We start from the raw sequence: 21,381 nt of genomic DNA, 5'->3' as shown, positions 1-21,381 counted from the left end.
GTAAAACAATAGAGCATTCAAATAGAATTATCTTACTTTGTATTTTAAAGATTTTATTTATTTATTAGACAGAGATCACAAGTAGGCAGAGAAGCAGGCAGGGGGCGTGGGGGAAGCACGCTCCCCACCGAGCAGAGAGCCTGATGCAGGGCTCGATCCCAGGACCCCGGGACCTTAACCCACTGAGCCACCTAGGCACCCGGCGAAGCTTGAAACTTCAAAAACTAGTATTTGTGGGCACTTGGATGGCTCAGTGGGTTAAACCTCTGCCTTTGGCTCAGGTCATGATCTCAGGGTCCTGAGATAGAGCCCCACATCAGGCTCTCCGCTCAGCAGGGAGTATGCTTCTCCCCCAAACCCCGGATTCCCTCTCTGCCTGCTTGTGATCTCTTTCTGTCAAATAAATAAATAAAATATTAAAAAAAAAAACCAACCTTGTATTTGAGGCTTTATATGATGACTTAATAAGTGAAAAAAAAAAAAAGTGTTTTGTACCAGTTGGGAAAAACTGAAGTGTCGTAATTTAGGAAAAAAAAATATATTTGTCTTTGGTAGAAATAGTAATCAATTTAGAGAGAAGGCATTTCAGATGAGGAAAAGATGAGTCCTAATTATTGTTAAATGACTTCATTTATTTCTTTATTCATTTGGTATTATGAGTATTTCTACAACAGCTGCTTTAAGGTATATGTCAGATAATTCCAACATCTGTGTCATCTCACCATTGGCTTCTCTTGATTGTCTTTTCCCATGGAAGTTGAAATTTTCATGGTTATTCATATGCTGAGTAATTTTGGACTGTATTCTGGACATGTTGAATGAATATTTTGGGGGGGAGACTTTTGACTTTATTTAAATTTTTGGTTTTAGCAGGCAATTACTCTGGCTAAATTCAGGCATTCTGTCTGCTTAGATTCCAAAGTAAGCTCACTTTTTGGATCCTTTGTAGGGTTATTCACATCTTTCCTGCACGTATATGAACCAGTGGTCAATCTGGTAAACGTTAATGAAAAGCTTTCTAGTGTGGATAGAATATATTTTTTAAGATTTTATTTATCTTAGAGAAAGAAAGAGAGTGAAAGAGAGCGTGAGAGGGGAGAAGGTCAGAGGGAGAAGCAGACTCCCCACGGAGGTGGGGGCTTGATGCGGGACTCAATCCCAGGACTCCAGGATCAGGACCTGAGCTGAAGGCAGTCACCCAACCAACTGAGCCACCCAGGTGTCCCTAGTGTGGATAAAATGTTACAGAGAAATATGCCTGTTTAGCCAAGAACATCTCTAGATGAAGGAGCTAAGAGAGTGTGTGGTAGCCAAGAGATGGAGTCAGAAGTTCCAATGATTTAAATTTTACATGATTTTAAAATTTACAAGAGGTTTTAGGGGTACCTGGGTGGCTCAGTCCTTAAGTGTCTGCCTTCGGCTCAGGTCATGATCCCAGGGTTCTGGGATCAAGCCTTGCATGGGGCTCCCTGCTCAGTGGGAAGCCTGCTTCTTTCTCTCCCACTCCCTGCTCCCTCTCTCAGCTGTGTCTCTATCAATTAAGTAAATAAATAAAATATTTAAAAATTTACAAGAGGTTTTAGATAATGTAGAATGTTTTGAGCTACAATGCAAATGTAGAAAATTGTACAAAACAAATACACAGCTTAATGAATTATTCTAAGTTGAGCATCCTTATTAAATACTGTCTTTGTCAGAGAAAGAAGCTTGCTACCAAGTTCAGAGGCCCTCCAGGTATTCTCTTGAATCAAACTAAATTGACTTTTAGGAGAATCATTATCTCACTTTAATTTTGACTTAGAAAAGAAAGCACTTTAAGTCCATTTTATTTTTTATTTTTTATTTTTTTATTTTTTTTTTTAGATTATTTATTTATTTATTTGACAGAGAGAGAGATCACAAGTAGGCAGAGAGGCAGCCAGAGAGAGAGAGAGGAGGAAGCAGGCTCCCTGCCAAGCAGAGAGCCGGATGCGGGACTCGATCCCGGGACCCGAGATCATGACCTGAGCGGAAGGCAGCGGCTTAACCCACTGAGCCACCCAGGTGCCCTTTAAGTCCATTTTAATCAAAAGGTTCCCCCATGATTGCTTTTTAAAATTTGCTTTTCACTTTTTTCTTTAAGATGCAAGATAATTAATTATGTAGAATTACGTAGAATGTTTTTTAATTGACGTGATTCTCAATCTCTTGTATTTCTATTAAATTGGTACCTGGGTCTGAAACTTTAATGAGATTTGCTGCTGCCCCTCGGAACAATTCGTTACTTAAACTGTAACCTCTGGAGGATTTTACTAGTTACCAAGCCCATTTAGATATGGCCTTAAGAAATACATATACTGGCAACAGGTCTTTGGGGAGAAGGACGATATAGGACCGTGAAGCTGGGCAGCTGGGGACGCCCGGCTCGCTCAGGGCGGAAGGCCGCCCCTTCACAGAAGCGGGGCAGCCAGGAACGCCCGGCCCTCCCTGGGTGGAACGCAGCCTGCTTCAGGGAAGCCGAGCACCGGGGAACGCCCGGTCAGCTCAGGGTGGAACGAAAACCGCCTGCTTCCCTTTTCCGTTATCACTCCTTTCTCTTACCAGAAGTGCCCGTTGTTAGTTAGATGAGTCCTTTGAATGTGCTTGTTTAACTATAAACTTTATTCTCCTCCTTGCTTGCCTGGAAGATGTGACTAACATTTGACCATCGATCCTTCTGTTGGCTACTCTTTTCTATCCAATACAAGTGAGATGGTGGAGTTGCTCGGGGCAGCAGTCCTTTTCGACTGTTGTCCCCTGCTCCCAGTCTTTTGCTGCTGACTTGTGTGTGCCTAATTCTTCTCTCGTCGCGGACTGGAAGCAGCAAGAGATTTGTGTTTAGTTTTGGGGAGGCATGCAAAGCAGTTCATGGGTTGTATGTTAAGATCAATTTTAATTTCTGTGAACAATTAAATCAAGAACGGAAATTGCAAATTCACAAAATAACAGGACAATTGCCCCCTCTAGTGGAAAGGAATGGAGTGGAAGTAGCATTTTGATGGTTAATTCTTCTACTAGCCTGATGTCTATTCTGCATTTAATATAAACAAAAACAAAAACACATTTTTAATTATGTTTTTTTCCAGGTAATCTGCATCCAAGGAAGCATTCTATTACCAATACTCTGAATCGACTCTTGGTTTTATGCATAATCATATTGCTTATAATTATAGTGATTGCAATACTAGTGGGTTTGTTAGGTAAGTGAATTGTAATCTTTGTTCATCTAGAGAAATCCACTTTCCAAAAGAAGAGAGGACTTACAGATAATTTTCCTGTTCCTTACACTTCCTAATTTTTAAAAAATTTCACTGAGTTAAATTCTAATTACCTTGTAAGTTGGGTCTTTGATTTTAATTGTGAAATATAGAGGTCATAGTATTGCAAGCTTAATAGAAGGACCAGAGCCTGCATAAGGTAGAACCCAGTTTTCAACCATATTGTGCTTTAATTTATATTATTGCTAGGCCTTTTATCATGTAGTTTTACTCTACAGGTATACATATATATATTTATATACTCATATATTTTATTTACAAACATGTAATTATATACTTTGTATATTTTATATATAAATTTACTCTCAAATTACATTTTCTTTTTAAAAATTTTTCTTTGGATTAAGGATATGTGAAAAATGAGCTATAACTGACATATAATATTATATTAGTTTCAGGTGTACAATATAATTTAAATTAAATTTTCAACTAAAATTACTTCAAAGGTATTGTGTGCAGATCCTTATGGAGGACACATCAAAATAGAGCTGTATAAGCTGAGTGTGTATGATTTATGAAATTGTGTTTATGTTTGAATATTGGCCAAGAATTCAGTAATTTTAAATAATATGTTAGTGAGGACATAGGCTGAGATGATATTAGAAAGAAGAGAGGACCACAAAAACATTGTGGCTTACAAAATATAGACCTCTCTGGCCTTTCAATAATCCTGTTACATATGAATAGGACTGTGGGCCTGTTATTTTCCATCATTCCCAATGATATCACTGACTTTATCTTCATGGGACTATTTAGACATATATCTGGTGATTTCATCTCAAGAAACCTTATTCACAAAAGATATCTATACCCTGCCCCTCATTTTATTTAGGAAAGAATCTAGAGCTCTTGAACTATCTGTTCTCTAAGGCTGATAAAATGTTGCTATTGATTACCTGGCATTAAGGAAAGGTAACAGTAGTCCAGAGTTTAAGGCATTATTAATTCTTTTTTCAATCAACCCACTAAGACATTAGTTGAACCTTAGCTTTGACATTTATTATGTAGTGTATGCAATGACTTTCAGAATTCTATTCCTCATTTGAAAAAGAAGGATAATACATTTAGTATTTCACATGACCATTGAAAAGTGTATTAGAAAGCACTTGGTAATATATATAGGAAAATATAAAAGCAAGTTGTTTTTATTTTTAGTAATTGGTAGAAAATTGCATCGGATATCATCAGAGTGTCTTGAAGCTGCATGTCCAGAAAGCTGGATTGGTTTCCAAAGAAAGTGTTTCTATTTTTCTGATGACTTCAAGAATTGGACATTCAGCCAGAGGTTTTGTGACTCACACGGTGCTGATCTTGTTCAAGTTGAAACCATCCAGGAACTGGTAAGAAAATAGTTTTACCTAGAATTAAAAATAAAAACGCCCCCCCCCAATTCACTCCCCAAAGGGGAAAAAAACAAGTACTGTTTCTGGAAATCCCTTGGAAATCAATTCAGTTTGTAGGGGTTGAAGAAAAAATGGCAGCCCATCTCTGTATCTTCCCCTCAGCAATGAAAAGGAGTAGTGGCTTCTGGAATCTGTACCTAAATCTGTACAACTATTGAGCTAGCAGAAACTTCCTCAAGTAACTGTTTTGGAACTCTGGAGTCTTGTAGCATCCAAGGGTTAACTTAATGAAGAGGTTAGTAAATTTTACTTAATCCCAGTGAGTTTCAACTTTCCCACTCAGTGGCTACCATTCCCCACACTTCATCATGGCTGGGAGCCATGGATACTTCTGGCCATGTTCCTGGTAAAACTTGCTGGAACCAGGATGGCCAATAAGAGTATTGTTCTTCAAATATTTTGGTTATGTGTTGTGATTTAAAAAAAAAAAATTATTTATTTATTTGATAGAGAGAGAGATCACAACCAGGCAGAGAGGCAGGCAGAGGGAGAGGGAGAAGCAGGCTCCCCGCTGAGCAGAGAGCCCAACATGGGGCTCAATCCCAGGACCCTGGGATCATGACCTGAGCCGAAGGCAGAGGCTTAACCCACTGGGACACCCAGGTACCCCTGTGTTTTGATTTTTGAGTGCTGCTTTTCATTGCTGAGGGGAAGATACAGAGATGGGCTGCCATTTTTTCTTCAACTCCTTCCAACTGAAGTGATTTCCAAGGGATTTACAGAAACTGTGCTTGGTTTTTTTCCCCCTTTTGGGAGCCAGGCATTTAAGAAAATCTTTGGCTGGTAACTGGCTGACCTTAAAAATAACAGAATAAAAATTTCAGTGACCACACAGAGTTGGGAATACACTTTTTCCAAAAATTATTAGAAAAGTCACAAACAGATGGCTCCAAATCTCAATAATCAAAATTCAAAAATCTTTGAAGAAAATAATTATATTCCCAGAGTTAACACATAAAATATTCATAATGTCCAGTTCTGAACAAAGAAATTACAAAGCATAAAGATGACTAGAAAGCATAGCCTATTCACAGGGAGATATATCTGACAGAAACCATCCCTGAAGGAACCCAGTCATTGGAAATATTAGTCAAAGATGTATAATCTACTGTCCTAATTATGGTCAATGAACTAAAGAAAACCATAGACAGACAAAGTAAAAGAAATCAGGAAAATGGTATATAAATAAAATGAGAATATCAATAAAAAGTAGGCATTATTAAAGGAACAAAATAGAAATTCTCAAGCTGAAAGTACAATGATTGAAATGAAAAACTCACTAGAGGAGTCAAAAGCATATTTGAACAGGAAGAAGAAAGGATCAGCAACTTGAAGATAACACAATTGAATGTATCCTGTTTGGGAATAGAAAGAAAAGAGAAGAAACCAAAGATAAATGAACAGATCCCGAAGGAACAGTAGTTTCATCAAGCAAATCAATATATGCATTGTAGGGATCTCAGAAAGAAAAGAGAAAAAGAAGTAGGAAAAATATGTAAAGAAATAATGGCCCAAATTTTCCCAAAGTTGAGGAAGGAGATGAATATACATGTCCAAGAGTCTCAACAAATCCCTAAGCAAGATAAATTCAAAGAAATCCCCACGAAGACAAATTAGAGTCAAGTAGTCAAAACCCAAAGAGAGAAATTTGAAAGCAGCAAGAGGAGGGACTAGTCAGGTACCTGGGATCCTTAGTAAGATTAATAGTTGATTTATCCTGAGATACTATAGAAGCCAGAAAACTGTGGAATTACATATTTTAAAAATTCTGGGGGCACCTGGGTGGCTCAGTGGGTTAAAGCTTCTGCCTTCAGCTCAGGTCATGATCCCGGGGTCCTGGGATGGGAGCCCTGCATCAGGCTTTCTGCTCAGCAGGGAGCCTGTTTCCCTTCCTCTCTCTCTGCCTGCCTCTCTGCCTACTTGTGATCTCTGTCAAATAAATAAATAAAATCTTAAAAAAAAAAAAAATGCTGTGGGCACCTGGGTGGCTTAGCGGGATAAGCCTCTGCCTTCAGCTCAGGTCATGGTCTCAGGGTCCTGGGATCAAGCACCGCATCGGGCTCTCTACTTGGCAGGGAGCCTGCTTCCCCCTCTCTTTCATCCTGGCTCTCTGCCTATTTGTGATCTGTCTCTCTGTCAAATAAATAAATAAAATCTTTAAAAAAAAATTCTGCAAAAAACCCTGCTGATCAATAATTCTGTATCTGTTGGGACACCTGGTTGGCTCAGTTGTTTAAGCATCTGCCTTCGGCTCATGTTGTGATCCCTGGATCCTGGGATTTAGTCCCACACTGGGCTCCTTGCTCAGTAGGGAGTCTGCTTCTCCCTCCACCTGCTGCTCTCCTTGCTTATGCTCTATCTCTCTGACAAATAAATAAAATCTTTAAAAAAATAATTCTGTATCTGTTGAAACTGTCTTTCAGAATGGGGAAAAAATTAAAACACTTCTAGACAAACAGCAGCTAAGGGATTTTCTTAGTAGTAGACCCATCCTTAAGCAACTGTAAAGTCTGAAATAAAAGTACATTAGATAGTAACTCAGAGCCAAAATAATAAAGAACACTCATAAAGTTAACCACACAGATAAATTACAAAATCCAGTATTGCTATACTCTTGGTTTAGTTTGTAACTTGCTTTTTTTCAGAAAAGATTTACAAGATGAATTCATAATGTAGTATTATAGATTTGTGTTAATGTGCTTGCAATGTATACATATAATATACATATATGTACACAATATACATATAATCTATGACAATAATATAAAGACAATGTTGGAGATATATAGGGACAAAATATTTATACAGTATTAAAACCAAGTTCATATTATAAACTAGATTGTTATAAGTTTAAGATGTTAACTGCAACCCCCAAGGTAACCACTAATAAAATTACTAAAATCCATACAGAAAAAGAAAGAGGGAATAAAAATGGCACTTACAAAAGCTCAACTCAATAAAAAATACAATAATAGAGAAATTAGAGAATAAAGAACATATAAGAGGTGTAAAAAATAAATACGGATTCCTCACTGGGAGTGGAACCTACTAAAAAAAAAGATGAATGGTAGAAGCAAGTCCTTCTTTATGGGCAATCATATTAAATGTAAATGGATGAAACTATCTGATTAAAAGGTGGAGACTGGAAGTTGGATGAAAACAAAACGAGATCCATCTGTATGTTCTCTCTCAGAGACTCACCATAGATATAAAAACACAAGTTTAAAATGAAAGGATGGAAAACGATACTACACGCAAATAGTTACCAAAATAGAGCTGTGTGACTATATTCTTGTTGGATGAAATAGACAAAAGCAAAAAATTTTATGACACAAAGAAGGATATTATATCTTGATACAAATTTTGATACAGTAAGATCTAACAATTATAAACATGTGGTACCTTAATAACACAAACCCCAAATATATGAAGGAACAATTGACATAAGTGAAATGAGAAATTGTTCTATTATAATAGCTGAAGACTTCATGATTCTACTTTCAATAATGGGTAGAACAACCAAAGAGAAGAACAGTGAGGAAATAGAAGTCTTGAACAGTTCTGCAAACCAGTTAGATGTAGGAGACATGCAGAAAACTCCTCCCAACAACAGAACACATATTCTTCTCAAGTGCACATGGAATGTTTGTTGGGATAGATCATATGATAGGCCACAAAACAAGTTAGTAAATTTGAAAAGATTGAAATCATATAAGGTTCTTTTTGCAGTTACAATAGAATGAAACTAGAAATCAACAGAAAGAAAACTGGAAATATGTTGAAGTTAAACAACTCCCTGTTAAATATCCAGTGAGCAAAAAAGAAATCACAAGGGAAATTAGAAGATACCTTGAGACAAATGAAATGAAAACACAACATACCAAAATTCATGATATGTGGTAAAAGCAATATAAGAAGGAAATTCAGAGCTGTAAATGCATACCTTAAAGAAAAAAAAATATAAAAGTCAGTATCCCAACTCTATACCTCAAGGAAAAGCAAAAATAAATGTTTATGACTACAAAAGAGTAAAAATTTCCCTAAGAAGTCATTAAATCACAAATCTAATCATAAGGGAAAATCAGACATTTAATTATAGTGAAATTAATACTTGTAATAATAAAAAATACTCTAAGTGTTAACAAGGATGTATAGCATGGAAAACAGGCCTATAATGCTGGTGTGAGTGTAATTTCTTACAATGACATAAAAAAGGAGTTTGGTGTCATTTAGTAAAATTGACAATAAGTATCCACTGTGGCTGGATCATCCATTCCAGGACAGGTGCCAAAAATGTCATTACAACCTTTATAATAACTTCATTACAACCTTTATAATAACTTCAAACCTTTATAATAATACTGGTGGAAACCAATAATATAACAGATAAACAAATTGTGGATTATTAATACAAAGTAGCACTATGCTGAATTAAAAGTGAACAAATTATCAGCAATTTCTCTTAGTTTTAATATTTGTGTGTGTATGTTGCTGTAGCATATCTAGTCTCTATGTATTATAAAACAATATAAAATTAAAAAGGAGAAAATCGTAAGAGCAGTTAAGAATATAGTATAGAGGTGCTGCTGGGTGGCCCAGGTCATGATCATGAGGTCCTGGAATTGAGCTTCACATCAGGCTCCCTGCTCAGCAGGGAGTCTGCTTCTCTCTCTCCCTCTGCCACTACCCCCTGCTTGTTGTGTCTCACTCTGTCAAATAAGTAAATAAAATATTTTAAAAAAAGAACATAGCATACAAGCAGCACTTCTGGGAGAGGTCAGATAATGACAGGTTAATGCATATCATCTTTGTTTTCTAAAAGAATTTCCTACTGAGGTATAAAGGGCCTTATGACCACTGGATTGGGCTCAGCAGAGAACTAGGCCAACCATGGAAATTGATAAATGGCACTGAATGGAGCAACTGGTAAGTTCTGAAAGATATGATAGCACTATTTGTATTTGAATTTACTTTGCATGAAATCAAATGTATTCTCCAGTTATATCCTCTAAGAATTTTTATTTTAGGATTAGTGATAAAGGAATAAAGTGAAAAATTGTAGGTGGTAGAGGTTTTGAAACCTCTTCCAACCAATACCATGTGGCATGGTAGAATGATGAACTTGACAACAGTGTGTCATTGACCAACTCTTTCACGTTGAGCAAACTACACACTATCTTTAAGTATGTACAAAATTAATTGTACTTGCTCTATTGATCTCACAGGGTTGATGTGAGAATCAAAGATTTTGGTGTATATGGCTGCAGTACTTAAACTTTAAAATCTTATATAAATGCAAGTTAAATTATATTAAACTATCACTGCCTCAGTGTTCAACCATTTACATAGGGATGAGTGATGGTAATGGCATCCATTACAAGATCATAATTATAATGGTCAGCACAAATATAGTTTGGCATTGTCAAATTTAATCTCAATCTTATATCTATCGGGTCTTTATATTACTGGGAAAATTTCAGATAATGCTGGAAGACTTGTATTCAGACAGTTCTGCTAAATGTTTTCTTGTCTGAGCACATGAGGAAGTTTTGAAAAGTTGCTTTATGAGGTTATGAAAAAGTCTTCAGCATTGGAAATATCACTATTTTTTGGTTAAAAGGGCACTAGGTAAGACATTCGTAGTTTTGAAAACTAGTTCTTACTTACTAGCTTTTTGATCTTGGACAGATACTAAGTTTTAAGAGTTAGAACTTATGTTTATACACTGTTGTATGTGTAGTGCCTAGCACATTGTGGAAACTTGTTAAACATTTTGTTTTAACCTTTACTTCTTCCTCAGCAATACTGAAATAATAATATTCACTTCACCTAATTCTCTAAGTGTTTAAAGGAGCAAATATATTGTCAACTATTCAGTTGCTGAAAATTGTTCATCACACAGAAATGAAAAATATATTTTATTAAGGGCTAGCATGTCTCAACCGTAGGCAAGTCAGGTCACATGAAAACAATTTCACACAGTACAGAGGAAAAATTTATAGTCTAAATGCTGACTGAGATGTCTGTGGCAGGCCATTTAAAAGCTGATGAACACCATAAGAGAAAATAAAGAACCAAGAATAGCAGCAACAACAAAAATCACCTGCAATATAACATCATTTCTTCCCTCTTCTCTTTCTCAAAGTGAAGAAGGTGAGAATAGCATGGGCCCTGTATTTTCATTGATTTAGGTATGAATCCTAGTTTTACTTGTTATAAGAATCTTGGTAAATTCTGTTGTTTTGGTTTGTTTGGTTGTTGTTGTTTTTGTCCATGAAAAGAAATGATACAGATCTCAGTGGGTAATTTTTAGTATTAAAGAGATGACATGTATAATGTATCTTACATTTAGAGGCTGATTTAATGTCAGTTTCCTTGTTTTCTTATCTTTATTCTCTCTGCTTTTGGAGAAATATCTGGTGGCCAGCTGATTGACTTTGCTTCTTCCATTGCAGTTTTCCAATCAGAGGAGGAGGTGAATGTGCCTATTTGAATGACAAAGGTGCCAGCAGTGCTAGGCATTACACAGAGAGGAAGTGGATCTGTTCCAAACCAGACACGTATGTCCAGATGCAGAGACAAAGCTCTATCTGATCTTCATATACTCATCATAACCTACCAGTAAATTTTTATTTCTCATTTTGCATATTGGAAAGAATATTATTTTATTCTTTCCAAATTTTTTAACGTGGTGATTCTCTGTTACTTTGGGTTCTGGGTGGGGCACGGAGCCTACTTAAATAAAACTAAATCAAACCAAAGCAACACCCCCTCAAAAAAAATCCAAACACAAAAAATAAAGAGCAGCCCCCTCCAAAAAACCCTAAAAGACCAAAATATCTATTTTTTTTTTGCCTTTTGCTTTTTTGAAAAAACCTATTTTTGTAGAGAAAAAAAACTTAAAAAAGATTCAAGCTCTTAAAAAGAGGACAGGACTAGAACCTAAAGTTCTTTGTATATAGTTGGCATTTTATCATAAAGTGTATAAATTTTCTCTTAAAACTCTGTGTGGACAAAAAGTTTTCATTCTAGAATTACTTATTGAATAAGTAGAAACAGTTTTCTTTCTATTTAATTTCTTAATCTTATTACACTCTCAGAACATTCTCTAATGTTACTAATATTATACTATGTGTTAACTAGCTAGAATTTAAATAAAAACCTGAAACAAACAAACAAAAGATGTATATATAAAAATAAAGGGTAAGTGTACCCTTAATCCCCTTCACCTATTTCACCCAACCTGCTGACCCACCTCCCCTATTGTAATATCAGATTTTTCCCTCCGTACCTAAGAGTCTATTGCTTTCTCTCTTTTTTCCTTCTCATTTGTTTCTTAAATTCTACATATGAGTGAAATAAAATGGCATTTGTCTTTCTCTGACATATTTTGCCTACATGATACTCTGTAGCTTCATGCATGTTGTTGCAAATAGCAAGATTTCATTTTTTATGGCTGAATAATATTCCATTTTATATACCACATCTTTGTTTGTTTCAAGTTTTTATTTAAATTCTAGTTAGTTAACATATAGTATAATATTGATTTCAGGAGCATAATTCAATGACCCATCATTTGTATATAACACCCAGTCTTCATCACAGCAAGTGCCCACCATTTGTTGAAGAAACTACCTCTTATCCATTGGATATTCTTTTCTGCTTTTTCAAAAATTAGTTGACCATATATTTGGAGGTCCATTTCCGAGTTTTCTATTCTCTTCCATTGATCCATATGTCTGTTTTTGTGCCAGTACCATGCTGTCTTGATGATCACAGCTTTGTAATAAAGCATGAAAGACTTAATTATGATGTCTCCTGTTTTGCTTTTCTTTTTCAAGATTTCTTTGGCTATTTAGTGTCTTTTGTGGTTCCAATCAAATTTTAGGATTGTTTGTTCTAACGCTGTGAAAAATGCTGGTGGTGTTTTGATACTGATTGTATTAAATGTGTAGATGGCTTTGGATAGTATAGATATTTTAGCAGTATTTGCTCTTCCAATCTATGAGCATGGAATTTTTTCAACTTCTTTTTGGGTTTTTCATTTTCTTTCATAAGTGTTCTATAGTTATCAGAGTACAGATCCTTTACATCTTTGTTAGGCTTATTCCTAGGCATTCTATTTTTTTTAGTGTAATTGCAAATGGGATTGATTCCTTGGTTTCTTTTTCTGCACCTTCATTATTGGTATATAGAAATGCAACAGATTTCTGTACATTGATTTTGTATCCTGCAATTTTATTTAAATTTTTATCAGTTCTAGCAGTTTTTTGGTGAGTCTTTTGGGTTTCCTACATAGAGTATCATGTTATCTGAAAACAGTGAAAGTTTGACAACTTCTTAGCTGATTGGATGCCTTTTATTTATTTCTGTTGTCTGACTATGCCATGTCTTTTTTAATCTATTCATTTATCAATGGGCACTTGAGCTGTTTCTATAGTTTGGCTATTATAAATGATACTTTTCATTAAAGTTTAAAGAAAAAATTAGAGACATTGGATGGCTTACTTGGTTAAATGTCTGCCTTTGACTTGGGGTATGATCTCAGGGTCATGGGATCAAGCCCTGCATTAGACTCTCTGCTCAGTGGGGAGTTTGCTTCTCCCTCTCAGTGTCCCTCTGTGCTCTCTCTCTCTCTCTCTCAATAAATAAATAAGATATTTTAAAAAAAGACTAGAAGGACTTAATTTTGTGAGTTTTTACAATCAGTGAAGCTTATCACTGGGAACCTTAAAAATCAGTGGACTTGGTTCTGGGAAAGCCTAAGGTAACCGAGTCCATGCCCTTAAAGGGACAACATAGCAAACAATCTCACCAAGACACAGCATAGAAGCAGTGGTTTGAGAGATGTATTCAGGAGTATTCAAGAAGGTGTATTTACTGGTCTCAGAGCAAGCACAGGAACATTAAGGATCTTTGGAGACTTCTCTAAGAACAAAGGAGCTGACTGGAGCAATTTCTATTCCTCCCACCCCACCAACCTGAATACACCAACACCTGCAAGAACCAGCATGAACACTTCCCACCAAGATTTTCTAACAACACACCCTGTCCCTGCATTCTCCTTGGACTGCCCAATCCAATCCATCCCTCTATGTAGGAGTTCCTCCAAAGCACCTCCACACTGCTGCCCACAAGCAGACCAACAACATAACTTGCTAACACTCTGAAGCCTACCCCTAGATTTCCTGTGTATGAAACCCACCAAATCAGCCTCACTTGGCAGGAGTTCATCCACAACTGAACAACAAGTGTGGTATTGTGTAAGCAGCCCCAAGTGTGACAAGCACTACTTAAGAGTGATTCTTGCCTTGGATGAAGGGGGAAGATAACCACATATATCAGGTCAACTGCAGCCCCAGGAGTGGGCTAGGAGCAGACATCTGATATGACTGCTGTTCCCACCAAGCAACAAAACTTTACAAGGGACAGTACAAAGGGAGACTCCAGCAACTTGAGGTCACTGCAACCCTAACAGACATCTAGTCTGACTGCAGGCTCAGCCCACCAATGAAAATCTCTCAGGGGAACAATGCAGAAAGAGCATCTTGCAGTTCAGTGTGACCATAGTTCTGGCAAGTGAGCTGAGAGTAGGCATTTGGGCTGACTCAATTCAAGCTCAAGGAAGACCCAGTCTGGCCCCTTAACATCACAGAGACCAAACACTGTCCAGAGCAAGCAAAGATAGCCATTGAAGAAAACTGACCTGAAGGCAAATCTATCTCAATCACAACAGTAGGGTACACACAACACATTTAGGAGACACCCCTGAAGCACCAAGTTCTGATGCATAGGAAGCATTGCACTACAGACTTCTTCTTCATAGGGTCACTATTTTCAAAAGCAGGAAATGTAGCTGACTTTCTTAATGCATAGAAACAGACACAGAGAGTTAGATAAAATGAGGAGACAGAGGAATATGGACCAAATGAAAGAACAGGACAAAATTGCAGCCAAAGAGATAAACAAAATAGAGATAAGCAATATGCCAGATATAGAATTCAAAGGAATGATCATAAAGATACTCACTAGACTTCAGAAAAGGGTGGAAGATCCAATGAGACCCTCAAGAAGGAGATAGAAAATATAAAAATAACCAAGCAGAGATAAAGAGTTACAGAAGTTAAAAATTCATTTGAGAGAATAAATATTAGATTAGATGAAACAGAAGGATAGATCAGTGAGCTTGGAAAGAGAATAACAGAAATAAGTCAAATGAAACAGGACAAGAAAAAAGAATAATAAAAAATGAGAATAGGTTAAGGGAACTCAGTGATGCCAGCAAGCAGAGTAATATTTGTATTATAAGAATCCCAGAAGAAGAGAAGAAAGGAAGGCAGAAAATTTATTTGAAGAAATAGTAGCTGAAAACTTCCCTAATCTGGGGAAGGCAACAAACGTGCAGCTCTACAAGACAAAGGGAACTCCCAACAAAGTCAACCCAAGGAGATCCACACTAAGACACACAATAATTAAAATGACAAAAGGTAGTGATAAAGAGAGAATTTTAAAAGCAGCAAGAGAATGGGGGTGCCTGGGTGGCTCAATCTGTTAAGCATCCATTACTTGGTTTTGGCTCAGGTCATGATTTCAGGGTTGTCAGATCAAAACCTGCATTGGACTCTGTGCTGGGTGTGGAGCCTGCTTAAGATTCTCTCCCTCTCCCTCTCTGCCCCATTTCTCTCTCTCTCTCTCAAAAAAAAAAAAAAAAAAAAAGCTGTAAGAGAAAAAACAAAACAAAACAACCCCTCCACAATAACAATTCAATGGAAACCCTATGAGACTATCAGCTGATTTTTCAGCAAAAACTTTGCAGGCCTGAAAGAAGAGGCATGATATAGTCAAAGTGCTAAATGGGAAAAATGTGTAACCAAAATCATCCTTTCTGGCAAGGCTATCATTCAGAAAGAAGTGGAGATTAAGAGTTTCCCAGACAAACAAAAATTAAAGGAATTCATCACCACTAAGCCATCCTTAAATTAAAGGGGATTCTTTGAGTGGAAAGGAAATATCATAAAGAGAAATAAAAGTAAGAAAGGAAAATATTTCACAGATTCATACTAACATAATAAAAGTAGTAGATTTATTGCTTATAAAACCAGTATGGAAGTTAAAGCACAAAAGCAATAAAATTAAATATATCTGTAACAATCAGCCAAGGGATTCACAAAACACAAGGATGTAAAGTAGGACACCATGTACCTAAAATGTGGGGAGAACTGGGGTAAAAATTTAGTGATTTTAAAACGGGTTCAAATGAGCAACCTCCAAATTAAATTAGACTAATGTAAGCTATAGTAATCAAAACAGTATGATGTGGGTACAAAAACAGACAGATAAATATAAAAGATTAGAGATCCAGAAAGAAACCCACAATTATATGGTCTATTAATCTATGACAAAAGAGGCAAGTATATACAATGGGAAGAAGTCTTTTTAACAAATAATACTGGTAAAACTGGACAGCTACCTGCAAAAGAATGCAACCAGAACCTTTTCTTTCTTTCTTTCTTTTTCTTTTTTTTTTTTAAAGATTTTATTTATTTATTTGAAAGAGAGAGATCACAAGTAGGCAGAGAGGCAGGCAGAGAGACAGGAAGGAAAGCAGGCTGCCTGCTGAGCAGAGAGCCCAATGCGGGGCTTGATCACAGGACCCTGGCATCATGACCTGAGCCGAAGGCAGAAGCTTTAACCCACTGATCCACCCAGGCACCCCTAGACCCCTTTCTTATCCAGCACACAAAAATAAACTCAAGATAGATTAAGCACCTAAATGTGACATCTTAAACCATAAAATTCCTAGAGGAAAATACAGACACTAATCTTGATATTAGCTATAAAGACATTTTTCTAAATATTTCTCCTTTGGTAAGGAAAACAAAAGCAAAATTGAACGATTGACTCTGTACATCAAAATAGAAAGCTTTGCACAGAGAAGGAAACCATCAATAAAACAAGATAACCCACTGAATGGGAGAAGATATTTGCAAATGATATATCCAATAAGGGGTTAATAGCCAAAATATATATTAAAAACTTATACAACTGAACACCCCCCTAAATAATCCAATTAAGAATGAGCAGAAGACATGAACAAACATTTTTCCAAAGAAGACATTCAGATGGCCAATAAATATGTAAAAAGATGCTTAATATCACTCACCATCAGGGAAAGGCAAATCAAAATTACAATGAGGTATCACCTCACACCTGTCAGAATGACTAGAATAAAAAAAAAAAAAAAAGAAGATATGGAGAAAAAGGATTCCCTGTGCATTGTTGGTGGGAATGCGAACTGGTGCAACTATGGTAAAAAGCAGTAGGGATGTTCCTCAAATATTAAAAATAGCATCACCATATGATCCAGAAATTCTACTACTGGATATTTTACCCAAAGAAAACAAAATATACTGATTTGAAAAGATACACACTGTGCTATTTATTGTATATTATTTACAGTAGCCAAGACATGGATGACTGGATAAAGAACATTTGCCATATATAATGGAATATTACTTGGCCACAAAAAGAATGAAATCTTGCCATTTGCAACAACATGGATGGATCTAGCAGATATAATAGCTAAGTGAAATAAGACAGAGAAAGACAAATACTGTATGATCCACTCATGTGTGGAATTTAAGAAACAAAATAAACAAAAAAAGAGACAAATGAAAAAGCAAAATCCTAACCACACCAGAACAAACTTGTAGTTGCCAGAGGGGATGTGGAATAGGTGAAGGGGACTAAAAGCACACTTATCACGATGAGCACCAAGTAATGCATAAGTTTGTTGAATCATTATATTGTACACCTGAATCTATTATAATACTGTATGTTAATTACATTGTAAAGTAAAATAAGCAAAAATTTTTAAAAATTCAAAATCCATGGTGATGTGATATCTTGGTTGTGGTAAAGGTAAAATTTGGTAGTACTAAAATAAACCTGTTTAGTGAGATTAAAATATGTTTACTGAGTTATCTCTTATTAATAATCACCTATTTTCTGTTGAAAAATACACATTTCGGCAGATATATGGGGTTTCTAATTCTGTGTTGAACATTAAAATACTAAAATTATGGTTTAGAAATATCTACTCAGGCACTTGACTTTTCTCAGCAGTCTTTTGTATTTTTTTTTAATTTTTATTTTTTATAAACATATATTTTTATCCCCAGGAGTACAGGTCTGTGAATCACCAGGTTTACACACTTCACAGCACTCACCAAAGCACATACCCTCCCCAATGTCCATAATCCCACCCCTTCTCCCAAACCCCCTCCCCGCAGCAACCCTCAGTTTGTTTTGTGAGATTAAGAGTCACTTATGGTTTGTCTCCCTCCCAATCCCATCTTGTTTCATTTATTCTTCTCCTACCCACTTAAGCCCCCATGTTGCATCATCACTTCCTCATATCAGGGAGATCTATGATAGTTGTCTTTCTCTGCTTGACTTATTTCACTAAGCATGATACACTCTAGTTCCATCCATGTTGTCGCAAATGGCAAGATTTCATTTCTTTTGATGGCTGCATAGTATTCCATTGTGTATATATACCACATCTTCTTGATCCATTCATCTGTTGATGGACATCTAGGTTCTTTCCATAGTTTGGCTATTGTGGACATTGCTGCTATAAACATTCGGGTGCATGTGCCCCTTTGGATCATTACGTTTGTATCTTTAGGGTAAATACCCAGTAGTGCAATTGCTGGGTCATAGGGCAGTTCTATTTTCAACATTATGAGGAACCTCCATGCTGTTTTCCAGAGTGGCTGCACCAGTTTGCATTCCCACCAACAGTGTAGGAGGGTTCCCCTTTCTCCGCATCCTCGCCAGCATCTGTCATTTCCTGACTTGTTGATTTTAGCCATTCTGACTGGTGTGAGGTCATATCTCATTGTGGTTTTGATTTGTATTTCCCTGATGCCGAGTGATATGGAGCACTTTTTCATGTGTCTGTTGGCCATCTGGATGTCTTCTTTGCAGAAATGTCTGTTCATGTCCTCTGCCCATTTCTTGATTGGATTATTTGTTCTTTGGGTGTTGAGTTTGCTAAGTTCTTTATAGATTTTGGACACTAGTCCTTTATCTGATATGTCGTTTACAAATATCTTCTCCCATTCTGTCAGTTGTCTTTTGATTTTGTTCACTGTTTCCTTTGCTGTGCAAAAGCTTTTGATCTTGATGAAATCCCAATAGTTCATGTTTGCCCTTGCTTCCCTTGCCTTTGGCGTTCTTCCTAAGAAGATGTTGCTGCGGCAGAGGTCGAAGAGGTTGCTGCCTGTGTTCTCCTCAAGGATTTTGATGGATTCCTTTCGCACATTGAGGTCCTTCATCCATTTTGAGTCTATTTTTGTGTGTGGTGTAAGGAAATGGTCCAATTTCATTTTTCTGCATGTGGCTGTCCAATTTTTCCAGCACCATTTATTGAAGAGGCTGTCTTTTTTCCATTGGACATTCTTTCCTGCTTTGTCGAAGATTAGTTGACTGTAGAGTTGAGGGTCTATTTCTGGGCTCTTTATTCTGTTTCATTGATCTATGTGTCTGTTTTTGTGCCAGTACCATACTGTCTTGATGACGACAGCTTTGTAATAGAGCTTGAAGTCCGGAATTGTGATGCCACCAACGTTGGCTTTTTTTTTCAATATCCCTTTGGCTATTCGAGGTCTTTTCTGGTTCCATATAAATTTTAGAATTATTTGTTTCATTTCTTTGAAAAAGATGGATGGTACTTTGATAGGAATCGCATTAAATGTGTAGATTGCTTTAGGTAGCATAGACATTTTCACAATATTTATTCTTCCAATCCAGGAGCATGGAACATTTTTCCATTTCTTTGTGTCTTCCTCAATTTCTTTCATGAGTACTTTAGTCTTTTGTATTTTTTTTTTTTTTTTTTTGCATCAACATCTATTCCCAAGTAAGGGCTCAATTAAAAAAAAATTCCGTAAGAGAATCTTATATTGAAGCTGAGCAAGGCACTCTAATTTTTCCATATGTCCATTGTGATAGAGCACCTCCACACATCTGACTTCATAAAAATATGATTTTTGTCCTAGGATCTGATATTTCTTACAAGTGAGTCAGCATTATATTTTAACAAATCTCCATTTTAGCTCCATTCTACTTTTTTGTAGGAAACTAATGGGAGAAAAAAGAAGCACAATCATTTTGGACTTTAGATATTAGCCTCCTGCTGAAGAAATTATGGGTTATTTGTGATACAGTAGTCAATTATATAGTTTATGGACCAAAGATTTAGTTTCCATTCCCCCCCCCCTTTTTTTTTTTAGCATTTCCCCTTTTTTGTATACTCTGTTCAATAGATGTGAATGGGGAATACATTCCTCCATTTCTCTTCAGTATCCCTCAGGTTACAGAAAACACCTATTTTCACCAATAATCTTAAGATGTGATGGTGTGTTAGTATTTGAAGGAGTCAAATAAAGATTTACACTAGTCTACCTTTCACATTCTTAGTCAAATGGTAGAGACTTGCAAAGGAACCATACTACCTGGAGGGGCCCAGAAGCCTAAAGGAGGCATTCGCAAGAAATGCCAGCTTGTAGCCAGGCCTGCTGCAGTGAAGAGGAGTCAGCCTTCCTGAAATTGCCTCATGAGGAAGCCATCTCATTCCAAAAAAGGAGTTCATATGCGAAATTTACCAAATGGAAGAGAAAGATGAAAAAACTATTTGTATCTGAGGAAATAGTGCAAATAGAAGAATTTATAAAAACAAACAAATGGAAAATAATCTCAATCTCCCTAAAAAAACTTTTAAAATGTTTATATTTATTATTCTTGAGGAGATAAAGGAATAGGGCATAAAATAGGCAAAACAATCTAAAAGACCTGATCATAATCTTGAAAACAAAATTTATTGTTGAAATATACTCAATAGAAGAGCTACATCTATGAAAGGACCCAGCTGACAAACAAAAGAGTGAAGGAATAGATTGGGTTGAAGGTATCACTGAGAAATCAGAATGAAGAGATGAAGAGTTGATGAATATTAAAAAATTAAGAGGCACATGATTCATGGAGAAACTCAAATATACATCTATTAGGAATACTAAAAGGGCACAGCAGAGAAATGATAATAAAATCATCTGAAGAACTTACAGGGTGTATGTAATACCATCTCTGGGCCTGGACCATGGGGTTTTTTGACCAATGTCGAGGCTCCAATATGACAAGCGTAGGTGATATATTTGCTATGAGCTTCAGGAGATCATCTGAGTTAAAAGAAAAACAGGGGGAAGAAAGAAGAATAAAAAGGAAGAAGGAAGAAGAAGAAGAAGAGGAAGAAAAAGTAGGAGGAGGAGAAGGAGAGTGTACAATGGCTGGTTTTATTTTCTGTTGTAAATATCTTTGTTGGTTACAAACTGAAACATGGAGAAACTTTTGATTACAGTAGGGGCTTACATGTAGAAATTGAATAATATGTAGACTAAAATGCGAAATCATCAGCTACATCCTATGGAGTATGAGTGGCCAAGGAAAGCAATAACTTCTATGGCTTCACCACTTTCAAAACAAGTATAGTTTTATATTTCATGGTTGGCTCTCATGGTACAGAAAGGGAATGAGAAACTAGCAAATATCTTGAGCAATCCTTGATGAACTTGAAATGCTGCATTATTAGCTTTTGTATACAACAGATATTCCTAGATCAT

General features: G+C 36.4%; 1 protein-coding gene across 2 annotated transcripts in view; it reads left to right on the top strand.

The window, feature by feature from the left end:
* Positions 1–12,505, top strand: part of CLEC2D (C-type lectin domain family 2 member D) — a 31,535-nt gene extending 19,030 nt beyond the window's left edge. For both annotated transcript variants that reach the window (XM_059186171.1, XM_059186170.1), the window contains exons 6-9: positions 3,105–3,218; positions 4,452–4,636; positions 9,522–9,625; positions 11,155–12,505. In XM_059186171.1, coding sequence (XP_059042154.1) covers positions 3,105–3,218; positions 4,452–4,636; positions 9,522–9,625; positions 11,155–11,293 — 542 coding nt within the window. In that variant the 3' untranslated portion in view covers positions 11,294–12,505. The remainder of the gene's footprint in view (positions 1–3,104; positions 3,219–4,451; positions 4,637–9,521; positions 9,626–11,154) is intronic.
* Positions 12,506–21,381: the final 8,876 nt, after the last annotated feature.

The sequence above is a fragment of the Mustela lutreola genome, chromosome 8 (assembly GCF_030435805.1).
Source record: "Mustela lutreola isolate mMusLut2 chromosome 8, mMusLut2.pri, whole genome shotgun sequence".
Lineage (NCBI taxonomy): Eukaryota > Metazoa > Chordata > Mammalia > Carnivora > Mustelidae > Mustela > Mustela lutreola.
The sequence above is the reverse complement of the archived record's forward strand: the minus strand, read 5'-3'. Positions and strand labels throughout refer to the sequence as shown.